The sequence below is a fragment of the Rhinopithecus roxellana genome, chromosome 3 (assembly GCF_007565055.1).
Source record: "Rhinopithecus roxellana isolate Shanxi Qingling chromosome 3, ASM756505v1, whole genome shotgun sequence".
Lineage (NCBI taxonomy): Eukaryota > Metazoa > Chordata > Mammalia > Primates > Cercopithecidae > Rhinopithecus > Rhinopithecus roxellana.
In genome coordinates, this window is record NC_044551.1 from 163109408 (window position 1) to 163132765 (window position 23358).

General features: G+C 38.5%; 1 protein-coding gene across 2 annotated transcripts in view; it reads left to right on the top strand.

Moving 5' to 3' along the window:
- The window catches only part of RBM27 (RNA binding motif protein 27), an 89164-nt gene that overhangs the window by 49285 nt on the left and 16521 nt on the right, over positions 1-23358 (top strand). Inside the window, exons 9-19 of one of the 2 annotated variants that reach the window (XM_010378205.2) lie at positions 1319-1483; positions 4548-4697; positions 7333-7477; positions 9342-9495; positions 10110-10406; positions 13038-13178; positions 17763-17882; positions 19316-19390; positions 19529-19693; positions 21360-21464; positions 21899-22090. In XM_010378205.2, the coding sequence (XP_010376507.1) occupies positions 1319-1483; positions 4548-4697; positions 7333-7477; positions 9342-9495; positions 10110-10406; positions 13038-13178; positions 17763-17882; positions 19316-19390; positions 19529-19693; positions 21360-21464; positions 21899-22090 (1709 nt within the window). The remainder of the gene's footprint in view (positions 1-1318; positions 1484-4547; positions 4698-7332; positions 7478-9341; positions 9496-10109; positions 10407-13037; positions 13179-17762; positions 17883-19315; positions 19391-19528; positions 19694-21359; positions 21465-21898; positions 22091-23358) is intronic. The other variant, XM_030927468.1, reaches the window with a different exon arrangement.

Here is a 23358-nt window from a genome sequence, read left to right on the forward strand (position 1 = left end):
ATGTGAACCCGGGAGGTAGACCTTGCAGTGAGCGCCACTGCATTCCAGCCTGGGCGACAGAGCAAGGCTCCATCTCAAAAAAAAAAAAAAAAAAAAAAAAGAATTCAAAATCCACTTTATTTTGTCTTGTGTCACATAGTAAATGTCTGATGTTGGACATATATAATAACTAAATCTTATAAATACATCTCAAATGGGGTTATCAGTGAAAAGGATACTATTAAATGGACACCCAAAGGGATTTTGCTCTTGACACCTTGTCTTTTTCTAATCCCATTCTTCAGATTTTGGCTTCATTGTGTGTGCATTCTTGCATCAGCCTATATATAAATCCTAAATGTGTTTTCTTTCAAAAAGTGCTTCTTAATATCCAGGATGATTTCATGTGTCCAGTGCTGTGCTGGTCTGTTTGTCTTTTTTTTTTTTTTGAGACAGAGTCTCAGTTTGTTGCCTAGGTTGGAGTGGCATGATCTTAGCTCATTGCAACCTCCACCCCCCCGGTTCAAGCAGTTCTTTGCCTCAACCTCCCTAGTAGCTGGGATTACAGGTGCCCGCCACCATGCCTGGCTAATTTTTGTATTTTTAGTAGAGACTGGGTTTCACCATCTTGGCCAGGCTGGTCTTGAACTCCTGACGTCGTGGTCCACCCGCCTTGGCGTCCCAAAGTGCTGGAATTACAGACGTGAGCCACTGTGCCTGGCCTGTCCTTTTCCCTTTCTCAATTTTTGTTACCCATGTGCTCACAGAGATAACACATTTTCACTATCTTTAATTTTTTCTTTGGAGCATTTCTTATTCTTTGTGAAGGTATGCATGTAGTGGTTTGTTCTTAATGCCTTTATCTTTTATTCTGCCCTTAGATATGGAAGCATATTTTGTGCAAACCTGAAATTATGTGGGTTGGTTGGAGGGGGTGGTTTTCTTTTTAATGGGTATGACAGTTTTCATACCTGCATATCTCATTGGATAGAAAAATTGTGTATAATTGGTAGCTCAGGGCTCCTTTGTCTAATAACCTGATATGGTTCACTGTTCAGCTTTGGATAAAATTAGCACGTAGTGTTCTCCACTTAAGATCAGGAAAGATGGAGATTATATATACTACCTAATTCTTACTCTTTATACCTCAATGGATCCTAACCAGTTGCATGTCTATTCTTTCTTGAGTTAGAAAGAATCCCAGGAACATCTTTCTGTACTTCTATTCCTGTTGGTTTAATTTCTCTGTTTTTGGCTCAAAGTCTCAGGAAACACATCATCACCTAAGAGAAGCTTGTGACTCTCACTCCCAGCTGCCCTCCTATTCTTTCCTCTATAGGACAGCCCATGTACTCTCGTGAACATGGTGCTGCTGCATCTGAGCGACTTCAGTTGGGGACACCGCCTCCTCTGTTGGCAGCTCGTTTGGTGCCACCTCGAAACCTCATGGGATCCTCCATTGGGTACCATACCTCAGTCTCCAGCCCTACCCCTCTGGTTCCAGGTAAGCTTTGCTACAGATGGCCATCCACCTCACTGATCTTTTTTACCTTAAGCTGGCCAGCCTAAGCGGTGACCTGGCATCCTGATCTGCTGTCATAAAGTCCTATTAAAGCTCATAGGTAGTTTTATTTTCTGTTCCTTTGCTTCTTTGGTTTGTCTCTAGTGGCTGCTAGATGATTAGGCCTGTGTATCCGTCATCTCTGGTGTCCTCTATATTTACTTTCAGTGCCTCGGTAACAAAGTGATGCTAGTTCCTTGAGCTAGTTTCTAATCAGGTAGATGGGAAGATAATATCCACTTGAATATTTTCTGATTAGTTATACATTGTAATAAACTAGGTTAATTTTTCTTTGAAGCAAAACGAAAATAAACATCTGGTTTCTTGCCAATCATGTCCTTTTTTCCCTTTTGCCCGTTGTATGGTCCTTTTGCCCCTTGTATGTGTGTATAATGTAGCAATTCTTAAAAATTCTTTTGTCCTATTGACATAGGTATTTTGAAGGATCTGTGGAGTGCTTTGTGGGTGTTCCATGAGGTGTTTTTAACCCTTTCTCACTTTGCCTTTAGATCTTATTCATCTTAATTAACTAAAGGGCTTTTAAGTTAATTGGTGTTCTGTGTATTCCCAGGATTTATAGCACAAGGTCATTTGATTATGTAACTTCTTTAAAACTTTCTGCAGTCTTAACTGTAGGAGATTTTCTGTCAGTAGTGCCAAGTGGTAACTGAAAATTTTTAATCATAATTTGCTGATCCATTTTTAAAAAGATAAAGCAGTATTCATTTTGTATGTTATACTGCATGTAATTTTTAGAGTTGGCATAACCAGGGAAGCTGTTACTTTACATATCATTTTCAAACTGTATCATTCTTCAACACGTTGAAATTTAATAAGCAACTGTGTTAGATTTACTTTTAAGCTAAACATACCATTACAGTGTGTTTCCATCAGGAGGGAATGCTCACGATTAAATACTGTCTTTAGTTGTCTTAAAGAAACAAAAAATTATAGAGAGAGAAGTTAGAGCAAAAGCTAAAATAATTAAGTATGAAGCCCCCAAAATACTCTTTGGCAGATAACTATGATCATAGTCCTGTAACCATTGAGGCAAAATTATTTGTTTTTGTTTGTTTGTTTGTTTGTTTTGAAACAGAGTCTGACTCTGCTACCCAGGCTGGAGTGCAAGGGCGTGATCTTGGCTCACTGCAACCTCCACCTCCAGGGTCCAAGCGATTCTCCTGCCTCAGCCTCCTGAGTAGCTGGGATTACAGGCATGCATCACCAAGCCCAGCTAATTTTTGTATTTTTAGTAGAGACGAGGTTTCACCATGTTGGTCAGGCTGGTCTCGAACTCCTGACCTCGTGATTTACCCGCCCTGGCCTCCCAAAGTACTGGAATTATAGGCGTGAGCCACTGCACCTGGCCCAATTATTTGGTTTTATTAATCATCATCAGGAAACTTTGAGACTGAATGCAAGCCTTAGGAATGAAATAAAATATCTCTAATAGGAATGTCATTGTGATAATAATTTATTAAATTTTCTGTTCCATCCTTCTCTGAGGACAGTACAAATGCCCCAAATGATTACTTTTCAACAATTTAACATTTTATTAGAGGGAGACAGTTCTTAATCTAGTGATGCCTTTTTTGTGTAATTCCATGAGCTGTTTTCAAAACCTGGAAAAAGGGGAAACGTGGGGGTGGGGGGAAGAGGAATGTCGACCAGCAGTTCTAGTTCTTAATATTAGATATCTCAGAATCACCTGTGCTTTAATAGCATTTTATTATTATTGCCTCTTTGTAGCTTGTGGATGTTTTGTGCAAGAAGGAAGTTAGCTTGTGAATCTGAAGTTGGGAGAAGCATAATATTCATGGGAGAGGTTTAATCTAAGAGTATTGGGGGTGAGACATTTTCTGGATTGAGGACTTCTGAATCCTAGTTGTGCTATTTATTGACTGTTGACTCAAATGCCTGTAGTGGCCAGGAAGATCCCCTAAATGAGGATAATTTGGTGATCTTATATTCTGAATCACTTCTATACTCTAAATCATAGACGTGACTGACGTGTATGTGAGCGCATGCGCTGTTTTATTTGAAATATGGTTTATGTGTGAAACCAGCTGTTCTCTCTCTAGTTTGAAGAAGTGCAGATAACCAAATGAATAGATTTTCTTTTGACCTCAATTAAAAAGGTGCCTAGAAATTGGAGATATGATAGATAACAGAGGAAACTCAGTCCTTCACATATGGTGTTTGTGTATGTAAAAATTTGTATTAACAAATGTGCATTGGGCTGGGCACGGTGACTCACACCTGTAGTGCCAGCAGTTTGGTAGACTGAGGCCGGCAGATGGCTGAAGCCCAGGAGTTCAAGACCAGTCTGGGCAACATAGCGAGACCCCATCTCTATTTTTTTAAAATTAAAAAAAAAAATGTACATTGACATTTGGATAAGGTAATTAATATATAGAGCAGAAATGAGTAGGTGAGTGAATCTGAAAATACCAGTATTTAAGAATGGATGCATGTATCTATATTCTATAATAGGAGCTTTTTTTTTTTTTCAGTTTCAAAAAGTGTATCTAGATACTGTTAACACAAAGAGAAATACAGTCTTCACCTCAGATTCCACATATGCAGATTCAACCAACTACAGATTGAAAATATTCAGGAAAAATAAAAATAAAAAATAGCAATACAATAATTAAAAATAATGCAAGTTTTAAAAACAATATCCATAACAGCTATTTACATAGCATTTATATTATGTATTATAATTAACCTAGAGATGTTTTAGAGTATACAAGAGGATTTACCTAGGTTATATGCAAATACCACCACCCTATTTTATATAAAAGTCTTGAACATTTGTGCATTTCGATATCTGTGGGAGGGTCCTGGAACCAGTCCCTCACAGATACTGAGAGGTGACTGTAGGTTGATGTATTTATATTTGTTGGAGAATATATGTTTTTTAAGCAGGTGTTTATTTTAGAACAATGAGAGATGATTTAACCTCTCTCTGATTTGTTGTGTGTTTTGTTGCTTTGTTTTCCCTCAGATACATATGAACCAGATGGTTACAACCCAGAAGCTCCTAGTATTACTAGTTCTGGTAGATCTCAGTACAGACAGTTCTTTTCAAGAACACAGACACAGCGCCCCAATCTGATTGGCCTAACATCTGGAGATATGGATGCAAATCCAAGAGGTGAGAATACCTTGAACTTTTTCTGATGCTAAGTGTTATGCAGTAGTTGGATATAGTTATTACATTTGCATTTCTGGCCTCGCTTGAGGAAATTAAGGTCCAAATTACTTATATATCATCTCTTTGAAGGGTACTATGTATTAATCTCAGATGTTTTTAAATAACTTTATCTCCAAAGTTTATTTTAAACCTATAGTTAGAATATATTTATTTTTAAATATAAATCACACTAATATTACTTAACTACTTCTTTTAGTAGGACTTTAGGCTGTTTTAGTTTTGTTGCTAGGCACTGTGTTAGGTATTGTGTATAGATAGATGAAATTACTGATCCCCTCCTCAAAGAACTGATCATTGAAGGGCCTACTGTGGTACCTCAAAGTACTGGGATTACAGGTGTGAGCCCCTGTGCCCAGCCTAGCATTTTCCTGTTCTTTCTTTCTATCCTAGCTTTATTTATTCTTTTTTTCCTGCCATTAATAACACTATTACCACTATAAGAATAACAAGTTTTGTATGAAGACTACCAAATGCCTTCTCATATATATATATATTTTTATATATATGGATATATTTTTTGAGACAGGGTCTCCTTCTGTCACCTATGCTGGAGTGCAGTGGCGTGATCTCAGCTCACTGCAACCTCTACTTCCTGGGTTCAAGCGATTATCCCACCTCAGCCTCCTGAGTAGCTAGGATTACAGGTGTGTGCCACTACAACCCTGCTAATTTTTGTATTTTTAGTAGAGACGAGGTTTCACCATATTGGTCAGGTTGGTCTTGAACTCCTGACCTCAGGTGATCCAGATCCCACCTTGGCCTCCCAAAGTGCTGGGATTACAGGCATGAGCCACCACACCCAGCCTCATATATATTACTGTCTCTCATGTTTCTGTTTTTATTCTCCCCTTTGACAAGTAAAGACACTGAGGCTTAGAGAGGTTTAAAGAACTTGCCCAAGGTCACGCAGCTGTTAAGTGCCAGAACTAGAATTCAGAGTAGAAGTCATGTTTTGTATACAACAGGATTTCTTTGTTGTCTTGGGCAAGTCATTTAACCTTTAGTTATATCTCCTTCCTTTAATATGATACACTTCATTAAATTAAAAAAAAAAGCATTAGGCAATGTTAGCTGGTAATGATAAAAACTATTTAAGGAGAACATAATGGCATCTCAAATTCTAGAATGTTTTATGCCATCACAGTTGCTGTATTCTTCATTAGCCTTCTAAAACACAAGTCCCGCAAGAGCAAGGATCATGTCTATTTTATTCACCAGTGTATACCCAAGGTCTGCTGTAGTTGCTGAGCTGTCACATAGCTAAATGTCAAGTGAATTAATCTTTACATCATAATTTCCCTGACAAAGATGAAATCAGATGTACCAACTCCTAACCATATACCTACCACGGCATTCAGCTCTGGGTTATTCTTTGCTTGGTGGAGTTGCTAAAGTTAGGAGAAATACTCAGGATTCAATGGGCATAGTTTTGTGTTGTTAATTTCTGTTTTGTTCAGTACACCTCTTCCTACCCACAAGTTATTTATTGTAAGGACAGATTCTTAGAGTATTTCTGTCAATTTATAGTATTGGCTTTGGAGTTTCTTCCCACCTTTAAATCTGTAGAAAATCAAAAGAAACATAGTAAACATCTGAATGCCTTCATTTAGATTTACCAGTAATGTTTTATTACCTTTGGGCATGAATGCTCTCTTTTCTTTCTTCTCTCCACTTTTTCTTGTTGAATCTCTTGAAAGTAAGTGGTAGACATTGTGAAACTTTAACTCCTTTACCTTATATCTAAGAATAAGACAGTCCTATATAAGCACAGTATTATTGCCACACATAAAACCATAATTCCATAATAATATGTAATTCTTATGATGTGGTTAACTTCTTGTTGAATCACACCAGGAGGCAAATAATGTCCATTAATGGTGCTAACTTTGATTGCTTGCATCAGGTGATCATTGTTAGAGCTCTTCATTGTGTTTGTTTGTTTCTTTCTTTGTTTCTTTATGAGACTGAGTTTCACTCTTGTTGCCCAGGCTGGAGTGCAATGGTGCAATCTTGGCTCACCGCAACCTCCGTCTCCTGGGTTCAAGTGATTCTCCTGCCTCGGCCTCCCGAGTAGCTGGGATTACAGGCATGCACCACCATGTCTGGCTAATTTTTTTGTATTTTTAGTAGAGACGGGGTTTCCACACGTTGGTCAGGCTGGTCTCGAACTCCCAACCTCAGGTGATCCACCCGCCTTGGCCTCTCAAAGTGCTGGAATTACAGGCATGAGCCACCGTGCCTGGTCCAGAGCTCTCCATTGTAAATGTAATTTTTGGAGTGTTACTTTGGCACCATAAGAATCTTGTTTTCCAACAACCTTTCACCAATATTTTTTTCATCTATTGATCATTCATGCCTGAGTCAATTATTACATCAAGGTTAACTTTGAGTTTTGAAACATGGATTTCTAGTTTTTATAGAAAAAGGCATTTGTAACTTTTTCTTCTGTTAGGCATTTCTAAAAGAGAAATGAAAATAATTGAGCTATTAATAGTACTCTTTAGCTTTTAGACTAAGTATGTGAATCATTGAGACTCCTGAAAAACTCAGTAATTTGAATTTTTGTTTCCAACAGCTGCTAACATTGTGATCCAGACTGAACCACCAGTTCCTGTTTCGATTAATAGCAACATAACCAGAGTAGTTCTTGAACCAGATAGTCGAAAAAGAGCTATGAGTTGTTTGGACGGGCCACTCACAAAGAAACCTTGGCTGGGAAAGTAAGATAATTTGCTAATTAGTAGCATCTAATTGTTATTGTTGTTTGCATTAGTAAATTCATAAAAATAAGATTTGTCATTAATGATTTTCAAATTAAATATCTTGAAGTTAGGGTTCTAGGAGACATCGTTAGAATGTTGTAAAAATTAAAAAGTTAACAATATTTATAGTAGGTTTTTTTTTTTTTTTTTTTTGAGACGGAGTCACCCAGGCTGGAGTGCATCATCTCAGTCCACTGCAACCTCCGCCTCCCGGGGTGAAGTGATTCTCCTGCCCCAGCCTCCTGAGTAGTTGGGATTACAGGTGCCGGCACCATACCCACCTAATTTTTTGTATTTTTAGTAGAGATGGGGTATCACTGTGTTGGTCAGGCTGGTCTTGAACTCCTGACCTCAGGTGATCCATCCACCTTGGCCTCCTAAAGTGCTGGGATTACAGGTGTGAGCCACCACACCTGGCCCATAAAAGGTATTTCTAATTTGTACCTACCTATTTCTACACCTAACCCAATATTAAAAATTACTGACACACTGGCAATGGATAGAAAAGAAGAAAAAAAAAGAAATAAATGGTGAAGAAAATAGCTTAGTACCCTTGCAGAAGTTGAAAATACGCCATTAAAGATGATGTTCTAGCCAGGCACGGTGGCTCACGCCTGTAATCCCAGCACTTTGGGAGGCCAAGGTGGGCGGATCACTTGAGGTCAGGAGTTCGAGACCAGCCTGACCAAAATGGAGAAACCCAAAATACAAAATTAGCCGGGCGTGATGGTGCACGCCTATAACCCCAGCTACTTGGGAGGCTGAAGTGGGAGAATCACTTGAACCCTTGGAGCGGAGGTTGCAGTGAGCTGAGATCTCACCATTGCACTCTAGCCTGGGCAAAAAGAGCAAAACTCCGTCTCAAAAAAAGAGAAAAAAAGATGATGTTCTAGCCTTAATTTAATTTAATGATGTTAGAGTCCTTGATAATTGTGGTAGATGTTTATGTTAGATCTTTTTAGCATATGATTTTAAGTGTTAGTTGGGCCTTTTCTTTTTGTAATCTATTGCTGTTCTCCTTTCTCTTCACGTTTTCTATTCTCATGTAATAAGAATAATGTCGGCCGGGCATAGTGGCTCACACCTGTAATCCCAGCACTTTAGGAGGCCGAGGTGTGTAGATCACTGACATCAGGAGTTTGAGACCAGCCTGGCCAACATGGTGAAACCTTGTCTGTACTAAGAATACAAAAATTAGTCAGGCGTGGTGGTGTGTGCCTGTATTCCCAGATACTAAGGAAGCTGAGGCAGGAGAATCACTTGAACCCGGGAGGTGGGGGTTGCAGTGGACCGAGATCATGCCACGGCTCTCCAGCCTGGGCGATGGAGTGAGACTCTGTCTACAAAAAAAAAAAAAACAAAAAACAACAACAACAACAACAAAAAAGAATAATGTGAAAATTGCTTAGTAATTTCTGAAGAATGTTAAGGGCTCACAAAAGGCACTTTAAACAAATTAATCAATGCAATCAATTTATTATATAGAGATGTGGTCTTACTATGTTCCCTAGACTGGTCTGGAAGCCTTGGGCTCAAGCAGTCCTCCTGCCTTGGCCTCTCAGAGTGCTGGTATTACGGCATGAGCCACTGCGCCCAGCCTGTAGCCTGTGTCTTGATGTTTAATATATTTTCTGTGGTTTGAATTTTGAATATAATGTTTCATAGGGTTTTGAAAAAGTTTTCTGGGATTATAGGTGTGAGCCACCATGCCCATCCACAAAAGGCACTTAAAAAAATTATAAACCTAAATTCTTTGTGGTTATATCTCTTGGCTAGGCATGAAGTAGGAGAATTAACTAAGATGTATTAATCTTCCTTTTAGGCAAGGAAATAACAATCAAAATAAACCAGGGTTCTTACGAAAGAATCAGTATACAAACACCAAGTTAGAAGTCAAGAAAATCCCTCAGGAATTGAACAACATTACCAAGCTCAATGAACACTTCAGCAAATTTGGAACTATTGTTAATATCCAGGTAACTGTGGCTATGTCGGTGACAGAAGCCAGGCATTTTATGGGTCTTGGGAAAATTTCTATTAGCTTACCTTGTTTAAATGAGTCAGTGGTTATTCTGATCATCTCTGCTAAGTGCTGTAAATGCCACCATATATCTGTATATCCACTTTTATGATGGACTTGTTAAACCATGTTTGTTCTTGTGAATTCATTTGGTTCTTTTCTGCAATCTCTTCCTGAAAGAGAATGGGCAGCCTCACAGTTTTGGAGACTGGGAAGTCCAAGATCATGGTGCTGGATGATTCATTTCCTAGGGAGTGCTGTCTTCCTGGCTTGCAGATGGTTGGCTTCTCGCTGCGTTCTCATATGGCAGACAGAGAAAGAAAAAGAGGGGGTTGGGGCAGATTTCTTTCACTTCTTTTAAGGCCACTGGTACTATTCATTAGGATACACCCTTATGACCTCATTTAACCTTAATTACATCCTAAAAGCTCTATCTCCAAAATAGTAATGTTGGAGTTTAGGGCTTCAACATGTGTATTTTGGGGAAAACATTCATTACATAGCATTGGGTCATAATTTATTTAACTATTTTCTGTTTTTGGGAATTTATATTGTTTTATTTTCTTCAAGGTTGCTTTTAAGGGTGATCCAGAAGCAGCCCTAATCCAATATCTTAGCAATGAGGAGGCCAGGAAAGCCATTTCTAGCACAGAAGCAGTTCTAAACAACCGATTCATTCGAGTCTTGTGGCATAGGGAAAATAATGAGCAACCGACACTACAGTCCTCAGCACAGCTGCTCCTGCAACAACAGCAAACACTTAGTCACCTCTCACAGCAGCACCATCACCTGCCACAGCATCTTCATCAGCAGCAGGTGCTAGTGGCCCAGTCCGCTCCTTCAACAGTGCATGGAGGTATCCAGAAGGTAATCTGGTTCACTGGGAATTAAAGGTCTTTTAGTTACACCCTCTAGATCAGTATTTTTCAGTTCCTGGTCCTTGGGTCTTCTACATAAGAGCTACTCATAATTTGAACCACAGACCAGCAGCATCTGGTCTCCTGGGATCTTATTAGAAATGCAGATTCTTGGGGGAAAAATTGCAGATTCTTGAGCCATACTCCATCCTACTGAATCAGAATCCCTATGGGTGGGGCCCAAGGATTTGTGTTTTAACAAGCTCTCCAGGTGATTCTTAACATACCTTAAAGTTTGAGACATGCTATTTTACATCAGAATCACTTACCTGGGTGCAAATTCCTGGGCTTCACCTTCTCAAACCTGTGTAGAGTCAGTCTCTAGCTATGGGGCCTATAAATATATATGTTTAACAAGTACTCAAGTTATTGTTATGCACAGTAAAGTATAATAACCATCTACCACTGAGCAACTTTGACTGTAGAGCTATTTCTTTATTTTGTAATAGAATCAGTCTTTTTTTTGTGTCTACCCATTTGCCCTCCTTTTTCCCATGTAAAAAAAATTATACGTTCCTTCTAAAAATGGGTATAGAAGCTCCAAGAGAACTGGAATTTTGCCTGTTGTGTCCATTCTGTCCCTAGTACCTAAAACAATATCTGGTACATATTGCTCAAAACATATTTGATTGAATAGATGAAGGAAGGAAAAAACAAAAGAACAAAATACCACACATCAGAGCATTCAGATACTGACCTAGATAATCTCATGCTTAGAGTAAATGCATTCAGATTTTTAAAAAATATTCCTTACAGTACATGGTGTCGACTCCATTTATCATCCTGCTCATTTGCATCTAAATTCTCTTTCAGTTATCCCACTTGTATCCCACTTCATGTAAGGGCCCAAAGGTGAATGCTTTGCCTAGATGTTGGATGAATAGTGTAGAAAAGAGTTCATATTAGGCCGGGTGCGGTGGCTCAAGCCTGTAATCCCAGCACTTTGGGAGGCCGAGGCAGGTGGATCACGAGGTCAGGAGATCAAGACCATCTTGGCTAACATAGTGAAACCCTGTCTCTACTAAAAAAATACAAAAAACTAGCTGGGTGTGGTGGCGGGCGCCTGTAGTCGCAGCTACTCGGAGGCTGAGGCGGGAGAATGGCGTGAACCCGGGAGGCGGAGCTTGCAGTGAGCCGAGATCGCGCCACTGCACTCCAGCCTGGGCGACACAGCGAGACTCTGTCTCAAAAAAAAGAAAAGAAAAGAGTTCATATTATCATCTTCATGGTGATCATTAGATAGGTTCTGTTAGTGCAGCCCAATATTGCATTATGTTTTTGAGGTGATCATTTCACAGTTATTCATATTAAGCCACTATCAGTTAAGACCCCCTAATTCTTTTATTCTTCTTTTTTTCTTTTTCTTTTCGAGACAGTCTCGCTTTGTCGTCATTCAGGCTAGAGTGCAGTGGCTCAGTCTTGGCTCACTGCAACCTGTGCCTCCTGGGTTCAAACTATTCTCCCGCCTCAGCCTCCTGAGTAGCTGCGACTACAGGTGCATGCCACCATACCTGCCCTTTTTTTTTTTTTTTTTTTTTTTGAGACGGAGTCTCGCTCTGTCGCCCAGGCTGGAGTGCAGTAACCGGATCTCAGCTCACTGCAAGCTCCACCTCCCGGGTTCACGCCATTCTCCTGCCTCAGCCTCCCGAGTAGCTGGGACTACAGGCACCCGCCACCTCGCCCGGCTAGTTTTTTGTATTTTTTAGTAGAGACGAGGTTTCACCGTGTTAGCCAGGATGGTCTCGATCTTCTGACCTCGTGATCCGCCCGTCTCGGCCTCCCAAAGTGCTGGGATTACAGGCTTGAGCCACTGCGCCCGGCCCCAATTTTTGTATTTTTAGTAGAGACGGGGTTTCACCATGTTGGCCAGGCTGGTCTTCAACTCCTGACCTCAGGTGATCCACCTGCCTTGGCCTTCCAAAGTGCTAGGATTATATGTATGAGCCACTGTGCCCAGCCAAGACCCTCTTAATTCTTTCAGAGCATTGCATACTAGAGGAAACATTAAAAAATAATTGTTTTTTTGTGTGTAGGTGCATGCATTTTGTTGTGATGTGTTTTAGACATTCCAAAAAGTATGAATAATCTTTTTTTTTTCTTTTTTTTGAGATGGAGTCTTGCTCTGTCGCCCAGGCTGGAGTGCAGTGGCCGGATCTCAGCTCACTGCAACCTCCGCCTCCCGGGTTCACGCCATTCTCCTGCCTCAGCCTCCCGAGTAGCTGGGACCACAGGCGCCCGCCACCTCACCCGGCTAATTTTTTGTATTTTTAGTAGAGACGGGGTTTCACCGTGTTAGCCAGGATGGTCTTGATCTCCTGACCTCGTGATCCGCCCGTCTCGGCCTCCTAAAGTGCTGGGATTACAGGCTTGAGCCACTGCACCTGGCCCAAAAGTATGAATAATCTATCAATCATTTCTATATTCACCAGTGTCATTAAAAAATAAAACCTTATGGATAATGGAAGCACCTTCCCATTCCCATTTTCTTATCTTCTTCCCTAGAGTAATCATCTTAAATTTGTATCATTCCTAGGCATGTTTTTAAACTTCTGCCACATAAGTGTTTATTTTGTATATGCAGATGATGAGCAAACCACAGACATCAGGTGCATATGTTCTTAACAAAGTTCCCGTTAAACATCGTCTTGGACATGCAGGTGGTAACCAGAGTGATGCATCACATTTATTGAATCAGTCTGGTGGTGCTGGAGAAGATTGCCAGGTAGGCATTTTTGGGAGCTTCGGATATATTTAGAATCATTCAATGAATTAACAAAATAAATTAGTTATCAGTCAGACAGTCAAGACAGTTGTGACAGCTAACCTAAGTGTGGCAGGTATACCTCTCTAATTTCCATGTTTCAGTCAGAAATTTGCTAGTGAAATTTTTTTCCTATTCAAAGTTAAGTAGGAGGCTGGGCATGGTGGCTCACACCTGTAATCCCAGCACTTTGGGAAGCCAAGGTAAGTGGATCACCAGAGGTCAGGAGTTCGAGACCAGCCTGGCCAAAATGGTGAAACCCCATCTCTACTAAAACTATAAAAAAATTAGCTGGGTATGGTTGCAGACACCTGTATTCCCAGCTACCCGGGAGGCTGAGGCACGAGAATCACTTGAACCCAGAAGGTGGAGATTGCAGTGAGCCAAGATCGCGCCATTGCACTCCAGCCTGGGTGACAGAGCAAGACTGTCTCAAAAAACAAAAACAAAAACAAAGTGAAGTAGGAATTTGAGAATTGTAGATATTTATTTATTTATTTAATTTTTTTTTTTTTTTTTTTTTTTTGAGACAGTTTCGCTGTTGTTGCCTAGGCTGGAGTGCAGTGACACAATCTCGGCTTACCACAATCTCCGCCTCCTGGGTTCAAGCAATTCTCCTGCCTCAGCCTCCTGAGTAGCTGAGATTACAGGCATGCACCACCATGCCTGGCTGATTTTGTATTTTTAGTAGAGATGGGGTTTCTCCATGTTGGTCAGGCTGGTCTCGAACTCCCCACCTTAGGTGATCCACCCACCTCGGCCTCCCAAAGTGCTGGGACTACAGGCGTGAGCCACTGCACCCAGCCAAATTTTAGATATTTATTAATAGATAAGTGTCTTTATTAGTTAATTTCTTTAATTTCATCTTTTAAGAATTTAGTGAAGGGTATTCTGTCATAGTAAAAAAACCAAACTTTGAAATATATTTTAAGTAATTTATTTTTAGTAATATATCTATACTATAACTCTTGAGCATGGTGATTATTACAAAGAGAGCTAAATAAAAAGAAAAATAAGCAGGGAAAGCAAAGCAAACTGCAGAGGAAGAGCAGCAATGCATGCTATCCCAAAAAATACAATATAGCTTCTGTAACTGAAACAACCTGATACTGACTCATGAATAGACAGACCAGTGGAACAGAATAGAAAATCTAGAAATAGACTCAGTTGCAAATAGGAGTTTATTATATAATAACAAAGTGTCCCAGATCAGTGGGGGAGTTATAGACATGTTGATAAATAGTATTGGGATAACTGGATAGCCAGTAGGGAAAAGATGAAATAAGATCTGATCCTCTTTTTTTATTATATCATAAACCAGTATAAATTCCAAATGGATCTGAGATTTAGATGTTGATTGAAAAACTACATGATACAACCCTCATGAAAGGAAATTTGGCAGTACAGTATCTGCCAAAATTATGTATATGCATTACTAAACTAGTTATCTTCCCTCTAAGAATCTATGTCAAAGGTATACTAGCCAAAATATAGATAGACATATGTGCAAGGCTAGTAATGATATACCCTTTATAATAACAGAAGACTGGAAACAACCCAAATGCCCATCTGTAGGGGACTGGTTACTGCAAATGTAGTATATCTACACAGTAAATATACAACTATATAAAGAATGAAGAATATTTTTATATGTACCATGGAGTGATTATCAGAATATATTAAGTAAAAAAGCAAAATGGAAGAAAAAATACGTAGTTTACTACTGCTGGTGTGAAAAAGTAGAGGCACTGAACACAGAGAAGTATTTGCTTATAACAGGAAAAAACCAAAAAGATAATTCATATTATTTAAATCCTGTGGTTATGGCAAGTATAGAAGAAGCTAGATGACTTTTGATTATGTCTTGTTTTGTAAATTTGACTTGGAACCATGTAAATAAATTCTGAATGTAATTATAAAGTAAAATTAAATGGAATAGAAGTAATTCCTAAAAAGTGAAAAGAAAAGTGAAACCCATGAACTAGCATATCTGCATTGAGCGCTTTAAAACAGTGATTTGACAATATATTCCTAGTGTGATATACCCTGAGGACAAAAAATGATTTAAAGAAATCATATCAACATTGGCAGTGTTGATATTCTGAAACCCTTCTGTGAGCATTGTAGGGTAATTAAAATGAGGAATTAAATGCTGATGTCCTTGACAACTGAGATTTTCAGAGTGGCTGAAAAGAGAGATAGAAGATAGATAAGATTAAGTAAATAGGCTGTAGTCCTGCATTTGAATAGAAACTATCAGTATAAACTCAGGTTGTATTTTATCTTAAAGGGAAAGAAAGGCAACAAAATATTCCTCAAACATTTCCCAATTCTATTCACTGAAAAGGTCTAGAAACAATGACCAGCCCAGTCATTGAGCATCCCTAGCACTCAAAGGGATCCAGGAATCCTTGAAGAAATAGCTGTCTCCAGACCTGAGACTGGCAGTATTGCAGATGAGCCTAGAATATGGTATCAAACCAGAAAGTAAGGAGGGTATCAGAGATTACTAGAGTTCTGTCAAAGAGAAAAGCAAATCTGATCAGACCTCTAAATCTACCCACTAATTTTAAAGAAATTTGGGGTATAGAGGGACATCTTCAAGGGTACCATAGAATCCTGTGGGGTAGTACTACTGGATGAGTGACCTGGTTTCTTCAACAAACAATTTGCAACAAAAAGCAAGAGATGGAGAGGGAAACTATGAAGTAAAGGAGACTTCAAAGAGATACAACAAGTTACACTTACATGGACTTTAATAGATCCCATTTCAAATGGGAGGACATTGTTTAGAAAATTACAAGCTGGAACTGGAGAGGTGAATATTTAATATTAAAGAAGTATTGTTGCCTTTTAACTATATTTTGTGATAGTATTGTGGTTATGTTGAAAAATGAAAGGAGTCCATATCTTTTAGAGATATAATTGAAATATTACAGATCATATGATATTTGGGATAAGAATATAGTTAGTTGGGGATATAAATGAAAGAAGATTATTTTACGTATTGATTATTGTTGCTGCTTGGTACTTTTGTCTGTTTCAAAAATTCCATTATTTAAAAAAAAAAAGTGATTAAAGATTTTCAAGTCAGATGGCCCTGACTGACTTAACCTGCCTCTTACTAGCTGTTGCTATGGGAATTAAAACTTTAATGTTAATTTTATGTTAATAAAAAGAAAGCCCAAAAGGGGAATGTGTAGCACATAAATAGTGCTCAGTAAATTTTAGTTGTTGCCATTTTAATAAAATAAATGATAACATGAACATCAGCTATACAAGGTTCTTACGGTACATGCAGGACTTTCCTGTGTAAACTGGTTTAGTTTTGATGATAATTAAGTGTTGTGGTGATTGAGAGAAGTCTTACATTTGGATATATTATTTATGAGATTGAATTTTCCATGGATTTCTGACTATTATTTTCTCTCTCTCTTATATTATTCAAAGTTAATTAAAAAGTTTTAAAGAAGACTGGTACAGTGACTTACACCTCTAATCCTAGCACTTGGGGAGGCTGAGGTCGGAGGATCACTTGAGCCCAGGAGTTTGAGACCAGCCTGGGCAACATAGAGAGACCCTATCTCTACAAAAAAGAAAAGAAACCAGCCAGGCGTGGTGGCTTGCACCTAAGCCCAAGAGATTGAGGTTGCAACAAGCCATGATTGTACCTCCGCGCTCTAGCCTGGGCAGCAGAGTGAGACCTTATCTTTAAAAAAAAAGGAAGAAAGGAAAAATTAAAAAAAAAAAAGAAAAAACGTAGCTGAATACGTAGAAGGATTTTTCAGTTATTGGAAACAAGGGTTTTTGTTCGGCACTTCACCTAACAAAAAACAACTTATGATACCCTCCAGCCAGATACCACCTGCAGCCAAACAAATTCAACTTATTATTCAGTGAGAGGTATACACAATGCAACTGTGTGTGCCAAAAGGACTTATTTTAGGATTTCGGCTAAGTTAGATGATTCAGAAGGATTTAGGGAAACAGGCATAAATTCTGTAATAGGATAGCTTACTAAATCTTACCTGGAATGAGGCTAAAGCAGTAAGTGGTAAAGAAGCAGCAGTCATTCCTGGCATAAACGTTATGTTTAGTCATTTTATGGTTTGCATAGCATTCATGTTTTTGTCTCTGTTCAGTCATGATTAGGGAATGGTCTTCATTTTGTCTTGATCTGTTATGGTCACAAGAGCAACTTTGTCTGATGTTGGTATTTTGTGAAATTGTGTTTAACAGGAGGGCAGTAAGGCTGTTTTTATCTTTTGGGCGACAAATTTATGAATAAAGAACTAGATTTTATAATGAAGTTTTTAAATGTAGAAAGAAAATTTAAATCCTAAGAAGAGTAGAAATATATGCATCCTTTCTAAAAAATTAAACATTTCTAAGATATAATTATATTTGTGTGTGCTTTTTTTCTTTAGGTATAATTATATTTGTGTGTGCTTTTTTTTCTTTAGATCTAATTATATTTGTGTGTGCTTTTTTTTTCTTTAGATATAATTATGTTTGTGTGTGCTTTTTTTTTTCTTTATTTTTTAGATATTTTCAACTCCAGGCCATCCAAAACTGATTTACAGCTCCTCAAACTTAAAGACACCTTCAAAGCTCTGTTCAGGGTCTAAATCTCATGATGTTCAAGAAGTGCTTAAAAAAAAACAGGTAACAATCTTGATTCTTCTTGCCTTACAGAAGAAACGATGCGTTGAATTGTTAAGTGGTTACATTATCACTTTTAAATCAGTTCATGTCGGTAGGGCATGACATCATAATGCTCATATAGCTTCTTCTCTAGTGTACACTTGGAAAAAAAAGATGGACATACAGAAAAAAATGTTTCACAATTGCCATTCAGAATTTTTTTAAATACACTATTATTCCCTCCAATTCTAGTGTTTATTTTCTTTTTTAAATTCCTAGGTAGATAATAATTCATATAAAATATAACACTTTTGTAATTATTATCTATGTGATTCAGTTCTGAGTTTCATTGTCATCCTATTAAGTTCACATAGGGTTTTCCAAATTAAATAGATATTTATATGTACTATCTCAGTATAATTAGAGATTTAACAGGAGGGTGGGAGGCACAATTTTCCTGGTGAAATCCATAGATTTTACTCTATTATTATTATTATTATTATTATTCTTTTTGAGACGGAGCTTCGCTCTTGTTGCCCAGGCTGGAGTGCGATGGCATGGTCTCGGCTCACCGCAGCCTCCGCCTCCCAGGTTCAAGCGATTCTCCTCCCTCAGCCTCTAGAGTAGCTGGGATTACAGGCATGTGCCACCACACCCCGACTAATTTTGTATTTTCAGTCGAGACGGATTTTCTCCATGTTGGTCAGGCTAGTCTTGAATTCCTGACCTCAGGTGATCCACCTGCTTCGGCCTTCCAAAGTGCTGGGATTACAAGTGTGAGCCACTGTTCCCGGCCTACTCTATCATTTCCAACCTATAGCTGCATGTCACTTTTTTCTTTTTCTTTTCTTTTCGACAAGGTCTCTGTCACTCAGATTGAGTACAGTGGCATGATCATGGCTCACTGCAGCCTTGATGTCCCAGGCTCAAATGATCCTCTCACTTTAGCCTTCTGAGTAGCTGAGTAGGCATGTGCCACCATGCCCCGGCTAATTTTGTTCATTGTTTTGTAGAGACAGGGTCTCATTCTGTTGCCGAGGCTGAACTCAAGCAGTCCTCCCACCTCAGCCTCCCAAAGTGCTAGGATTACAGGTTGAGCCACCATGCCTAGCCTCACATTTTTAAACTTTAAACTTCAAAAATAAGGATTTAGCTTATTACATTGGCAAGTGAAAACAACTTTTGTTTTTCTTCATAAGGACATTCAGGTCATTCAAGTCAATAAATCTCATAGAGATAGCTAATTAGGTCCAATATTTTAAATATTTTTTAAGTACAGTTATAAACTCTATTATGTTGAAAGTGTTAGGGAGAATATACTCAAAGGCTTCATCTTTGGTGTCAGCTATTTTTTTATTAGGGGGACAGTCTGTCTCAGGGAGGACCCAGAAAAAATGAGTTGAGAATGGTGGCAAATTATGTTATCTGTATTAATTTCTTTTTCACTTATATAGGAAGCAATGAAGTTACAACAAGATATGAGGAAAAAAAGACAAGAAGTGTTAGAAAAACAAATAGAATGCCAAAAGGTAAAACAAGAGCTCATTATTTGCATGCTAGAATTGATGTATAGAATTGATTTTAAAAGTATTATTCATGATTTTTAAAGTCTTCTTCATATTAAAGTTTATTAAGCATGGTTTTACCTTTTTCTGTTTATTTTGTAGATGTTAATATCCAAGTTAGAAAAAAACAAAAACATGAAACCAGAAGAAAGAGCAAATATAATGAAGACTTTGAAAGAGCTAGGAGAGAAGATCTCACAATTAAAAGATGAATTAAAAACATCTTCTGCAGTCTCCACACCATCTAAAGTGAAGACAAAAACGGAGGTATCTATTTGTATTTTTTTATTTAACATAGGGTTATTGAACATCTGCCATGTGCTTGGCACCTTGAAAGTACAATGGAACTCTTAGGTAGCTAATATCCTAATAGGAATATAGGCAAACAATTACAGTACTTAAAGATATCCTGATTATAGTACTTTTTTTTTTTTTCTTTTCTTTTTTTTTTTTTTTGAGGCGGAGTCTCGCTGTCTCCCAGGCTGGAGTCCAGTGACCGGATCTCGGCTCACTGCAAGCTCCGCCTCCCGGGTTTACGCCATTCTTCTGCCTCAGCCTCCCGAGTAGCTGGGACTACAGGCGCCGCCACCACGCCTGGCTAGTTTTTTGTATTTTTTAGTAGAGACGGGGTTTCACCATGTTAGCCAGGATGGTCTCGATCTCCTGACCTCGTGATCCGCCCGTCTCGGCCTCCCAAAGTGCTGGGATTACAGGCTTGAGCCACCGCACCTGGCTTTTTTTTTTTTTTTTTTTTTTTTTTAAAGGAGACAAGGTCTCACTATATTGCCCAGGCTTGCCTCAGATGCAGTCCTCACACCTTGGCCTCCCAGAGTGCTGGGATTACAGGTGTGAGCCACTGTACCCAGCTGCCACAATATTTTTTTTTTTAGTGTTTGTGCAGATTCTCTGTACCCTTTTTGGGAAGAGGTTCATAATACCCTGTTTGAACAAAGATGTGTTTTTTAACTGAATATTTTGGTTCCCTGCTGAAGATGACACTATTAGAGTGATGGTAATGAAAGAGGTATTTCCCATTTCAGCAGTATTTTTTTTAATGCTGTAATAGTATTGTAATAAAACCATCCTTTTAAAAAAGTAGCCTGGCCTATTCATATGAGTAAAAATGTGGCATGTTATTAAAAAGAATAATGAGAAGTTCTAGATCTATTTAAGTCTAATTTTATTAATTTCTATCTGTTTCCTTGCCTGTACTTGGTTTAGACAGTGGTTCCATTATACCACAGTTCTGTGGTGTGATTATAGACAATTCTAGTCCTCTGAGAACTGGTAATAAATTTGTCAGATATGTAGAATGTAAATTGTTATATGCAATATTACATTAAATTTGAAATTATGGTTCTCTGTCACTATCGAAACATAAAATGTTTAAGATTTCTTCTTAAAAGTATAATAAAAGTTTTTTATTGAATTTTTTTCTAATTAATAGAAAATATATATGCACATTTTAAAAATTAAAGAGGTGAAAAATATCACTGGCAGTAATGTCTCTTAAAGACTGATAAATAAGTTGTCTCTAACAAAAAAGAGAATGGCAACAGTTATGGATTCCGATCTGGTAGTAATTATGTAGCTGTTACTTTTGTACTATAAATACATTTTTACTATATAATTTATTTTGCTCTTTTGTGTTTCCTTTGTGATACTTTATTATGTGACAGTTATTCTGAGCTCCTTCATCTCAGGTGTCTGTTCCTAGGATCTGATTTTTAAGCCGTCTAATGCTTACTGGTTTTCACTGATACCCGTTTACTTTTTACATGTTGGCACTACTATATCTGTAAAGTTAGTTTTTTCAAAACACCCATGTTTATTGCATGCTCTCATTCTCTGTGTCATTGTGTAACTATAATGTCCTGGAGAAGATCTTGTAAGTTATCTAAAAAATACCTTTTTATTTTCAATTTTTCCAAAGGCCCAGAAGGAGTTATTAGATACCGAACTGGACCTCCACAAGAGGCTGTCCTCAGGAGAAGACACCACAGAATTACGGAAAAAACTCAGTCAGTTACAGGTTGAGGTGAGATTTAAAAGGAGTTAGTGCCCCACCACATTTAACATCTCAAAAAAGTTTTCCTTTGGCCGGGCGTAGTGGCTAACACCTGTAATCCCAGCACTTTGGGAGGCTGAGGTGGGTGTATCACCTGAGGTCAAGAGTTTGAGACAAGCCTGACCAACATGGAGAAACCCTGTCTCTACTAAAAATACAAAATTAGCCAGGTGTGGTGGCACATGCCTGTAATCCCAGCTACTTGGTACTTGGGAGGCTGAGGCAGGAGAATCGTTTGAACCCAGGAGGCAGAGGTTGCCGTGAGCCGAGATCACGCCATTGCACTCCAGCCTGGGCAACGAGAGTGAAACTCCATCTCAAAAAAAAAAAAAAAAAAGTTTTCCTTTGTTTTTAAGGTTTAGTCTAACAATATATGGTGCATACTACTTTTTGTTGTTATTCAGGCTGCACGGTTAGGTATTTTACCTGTGGGTCGAGGAAAGACCATGTCCTCTCAAGGTCGAGGAAGAGGCCGAGGGCGTGGAGGAAGAGGAAGGGGCTCACTAAATCACATGGTGGTGGACCATCGCCCCAAAGCACTAACAGTTGGAGGATTCATTGAGGAAGAAAAAGAAGACTTGCTTCAGCATTTCTCAGTAAGTTTTAAAAACAGCAAATGCTAACTCTAAAAACACTGTGTTCATCATTTTCCTTGCTGCAGTGTGTATAAATGTCAAATGTTTTGTAGATTAGAAAAATTAGTTGTAAAAAACATGAGTACTACCAAATGCCTATTTAATATATTTAAAAGTCAAGAAGCAGCTCTTGCTTTTGATTCCATAATACTCCACTTAAGTGCATTTGTAGTGACAAGTTGTTTCAAAGCTATACTTAGTGCTTGTTTTAGGTTTATTACATGGCTTACCAGGTATTTACAGTTAATAGTGAAACAGTCTGGGATAGAGGCAAAATTCAAAGAAAGAATTTATTAGGATAACAGGTATATTTAGTTATATTCTGTATGTAGTGGCAACCCCTTACTTTTAGGCAAACATGCAAATAGATTTGCTACAGGCAAATGTCTTTACTGTTTTGGACATATGCAGTATATACTCTTTCCAGGCACTCATTCATTCAGTAAATATTTTATTGAGCATTATTTGTGCTAGAACATTTTCATACATGATCTCATTTAATTTTAAATGACTGTATAAATGTGAAATACATGTAAAACGGTATACATGTGAAATCCTATGTGTACAACAGATGTGAACACCACAACTTAAAATGTCAACAGCAATCATATAATTAATAAATAGTGGAACCAAGATAACTAGGTTCCCTATTCCTCAAACAACTCTTTTGAGAGGAAATAATTTTAGCCCTATTAAGTGTTAAAGATGGCCTGGGACAGTAGCTCATGCCTGTAATCCCAGCACTTTGGGAGGCTGAGGCAGGTGGATGACCGGAGGTCAGTCAGGAGTTTGAGACCAGCCTGGTCAACATGATGAAACCCCATCTCTACTAAAAATACAAAAATTAGCTGTGTGTGGTGGTGTGCACCTGTAATCCCAGCTACTTGGGAAGCTGAGGGAGAAGAATTGCTTGAACTCGGAAGGCAGAGGTTGCAGTGAGCTGAGAGAGTGCCATTGCACTCCAGCCTGGGCCACAATAGCGAAACTCCATCTCAAAAAAAAAAACAAAAAATATTAAAGATAGTGAGGGAAATCATAAAGAGCAAGGCTTCACTTCAAGTGTTTTTATTAGTTTGATGCCCATTAACCCTGTTTCACCCTGATTCTTGGGGAAGATAGGCTGTTACGAAAAGGACATTCCAGATTTGAATGTCCTCTGGGTTATGAATGGTTCACTCTTGACCCAGTTCTTTCCCTGGTGTAACCCTTATTTGTCTTTTTTGTAAAGT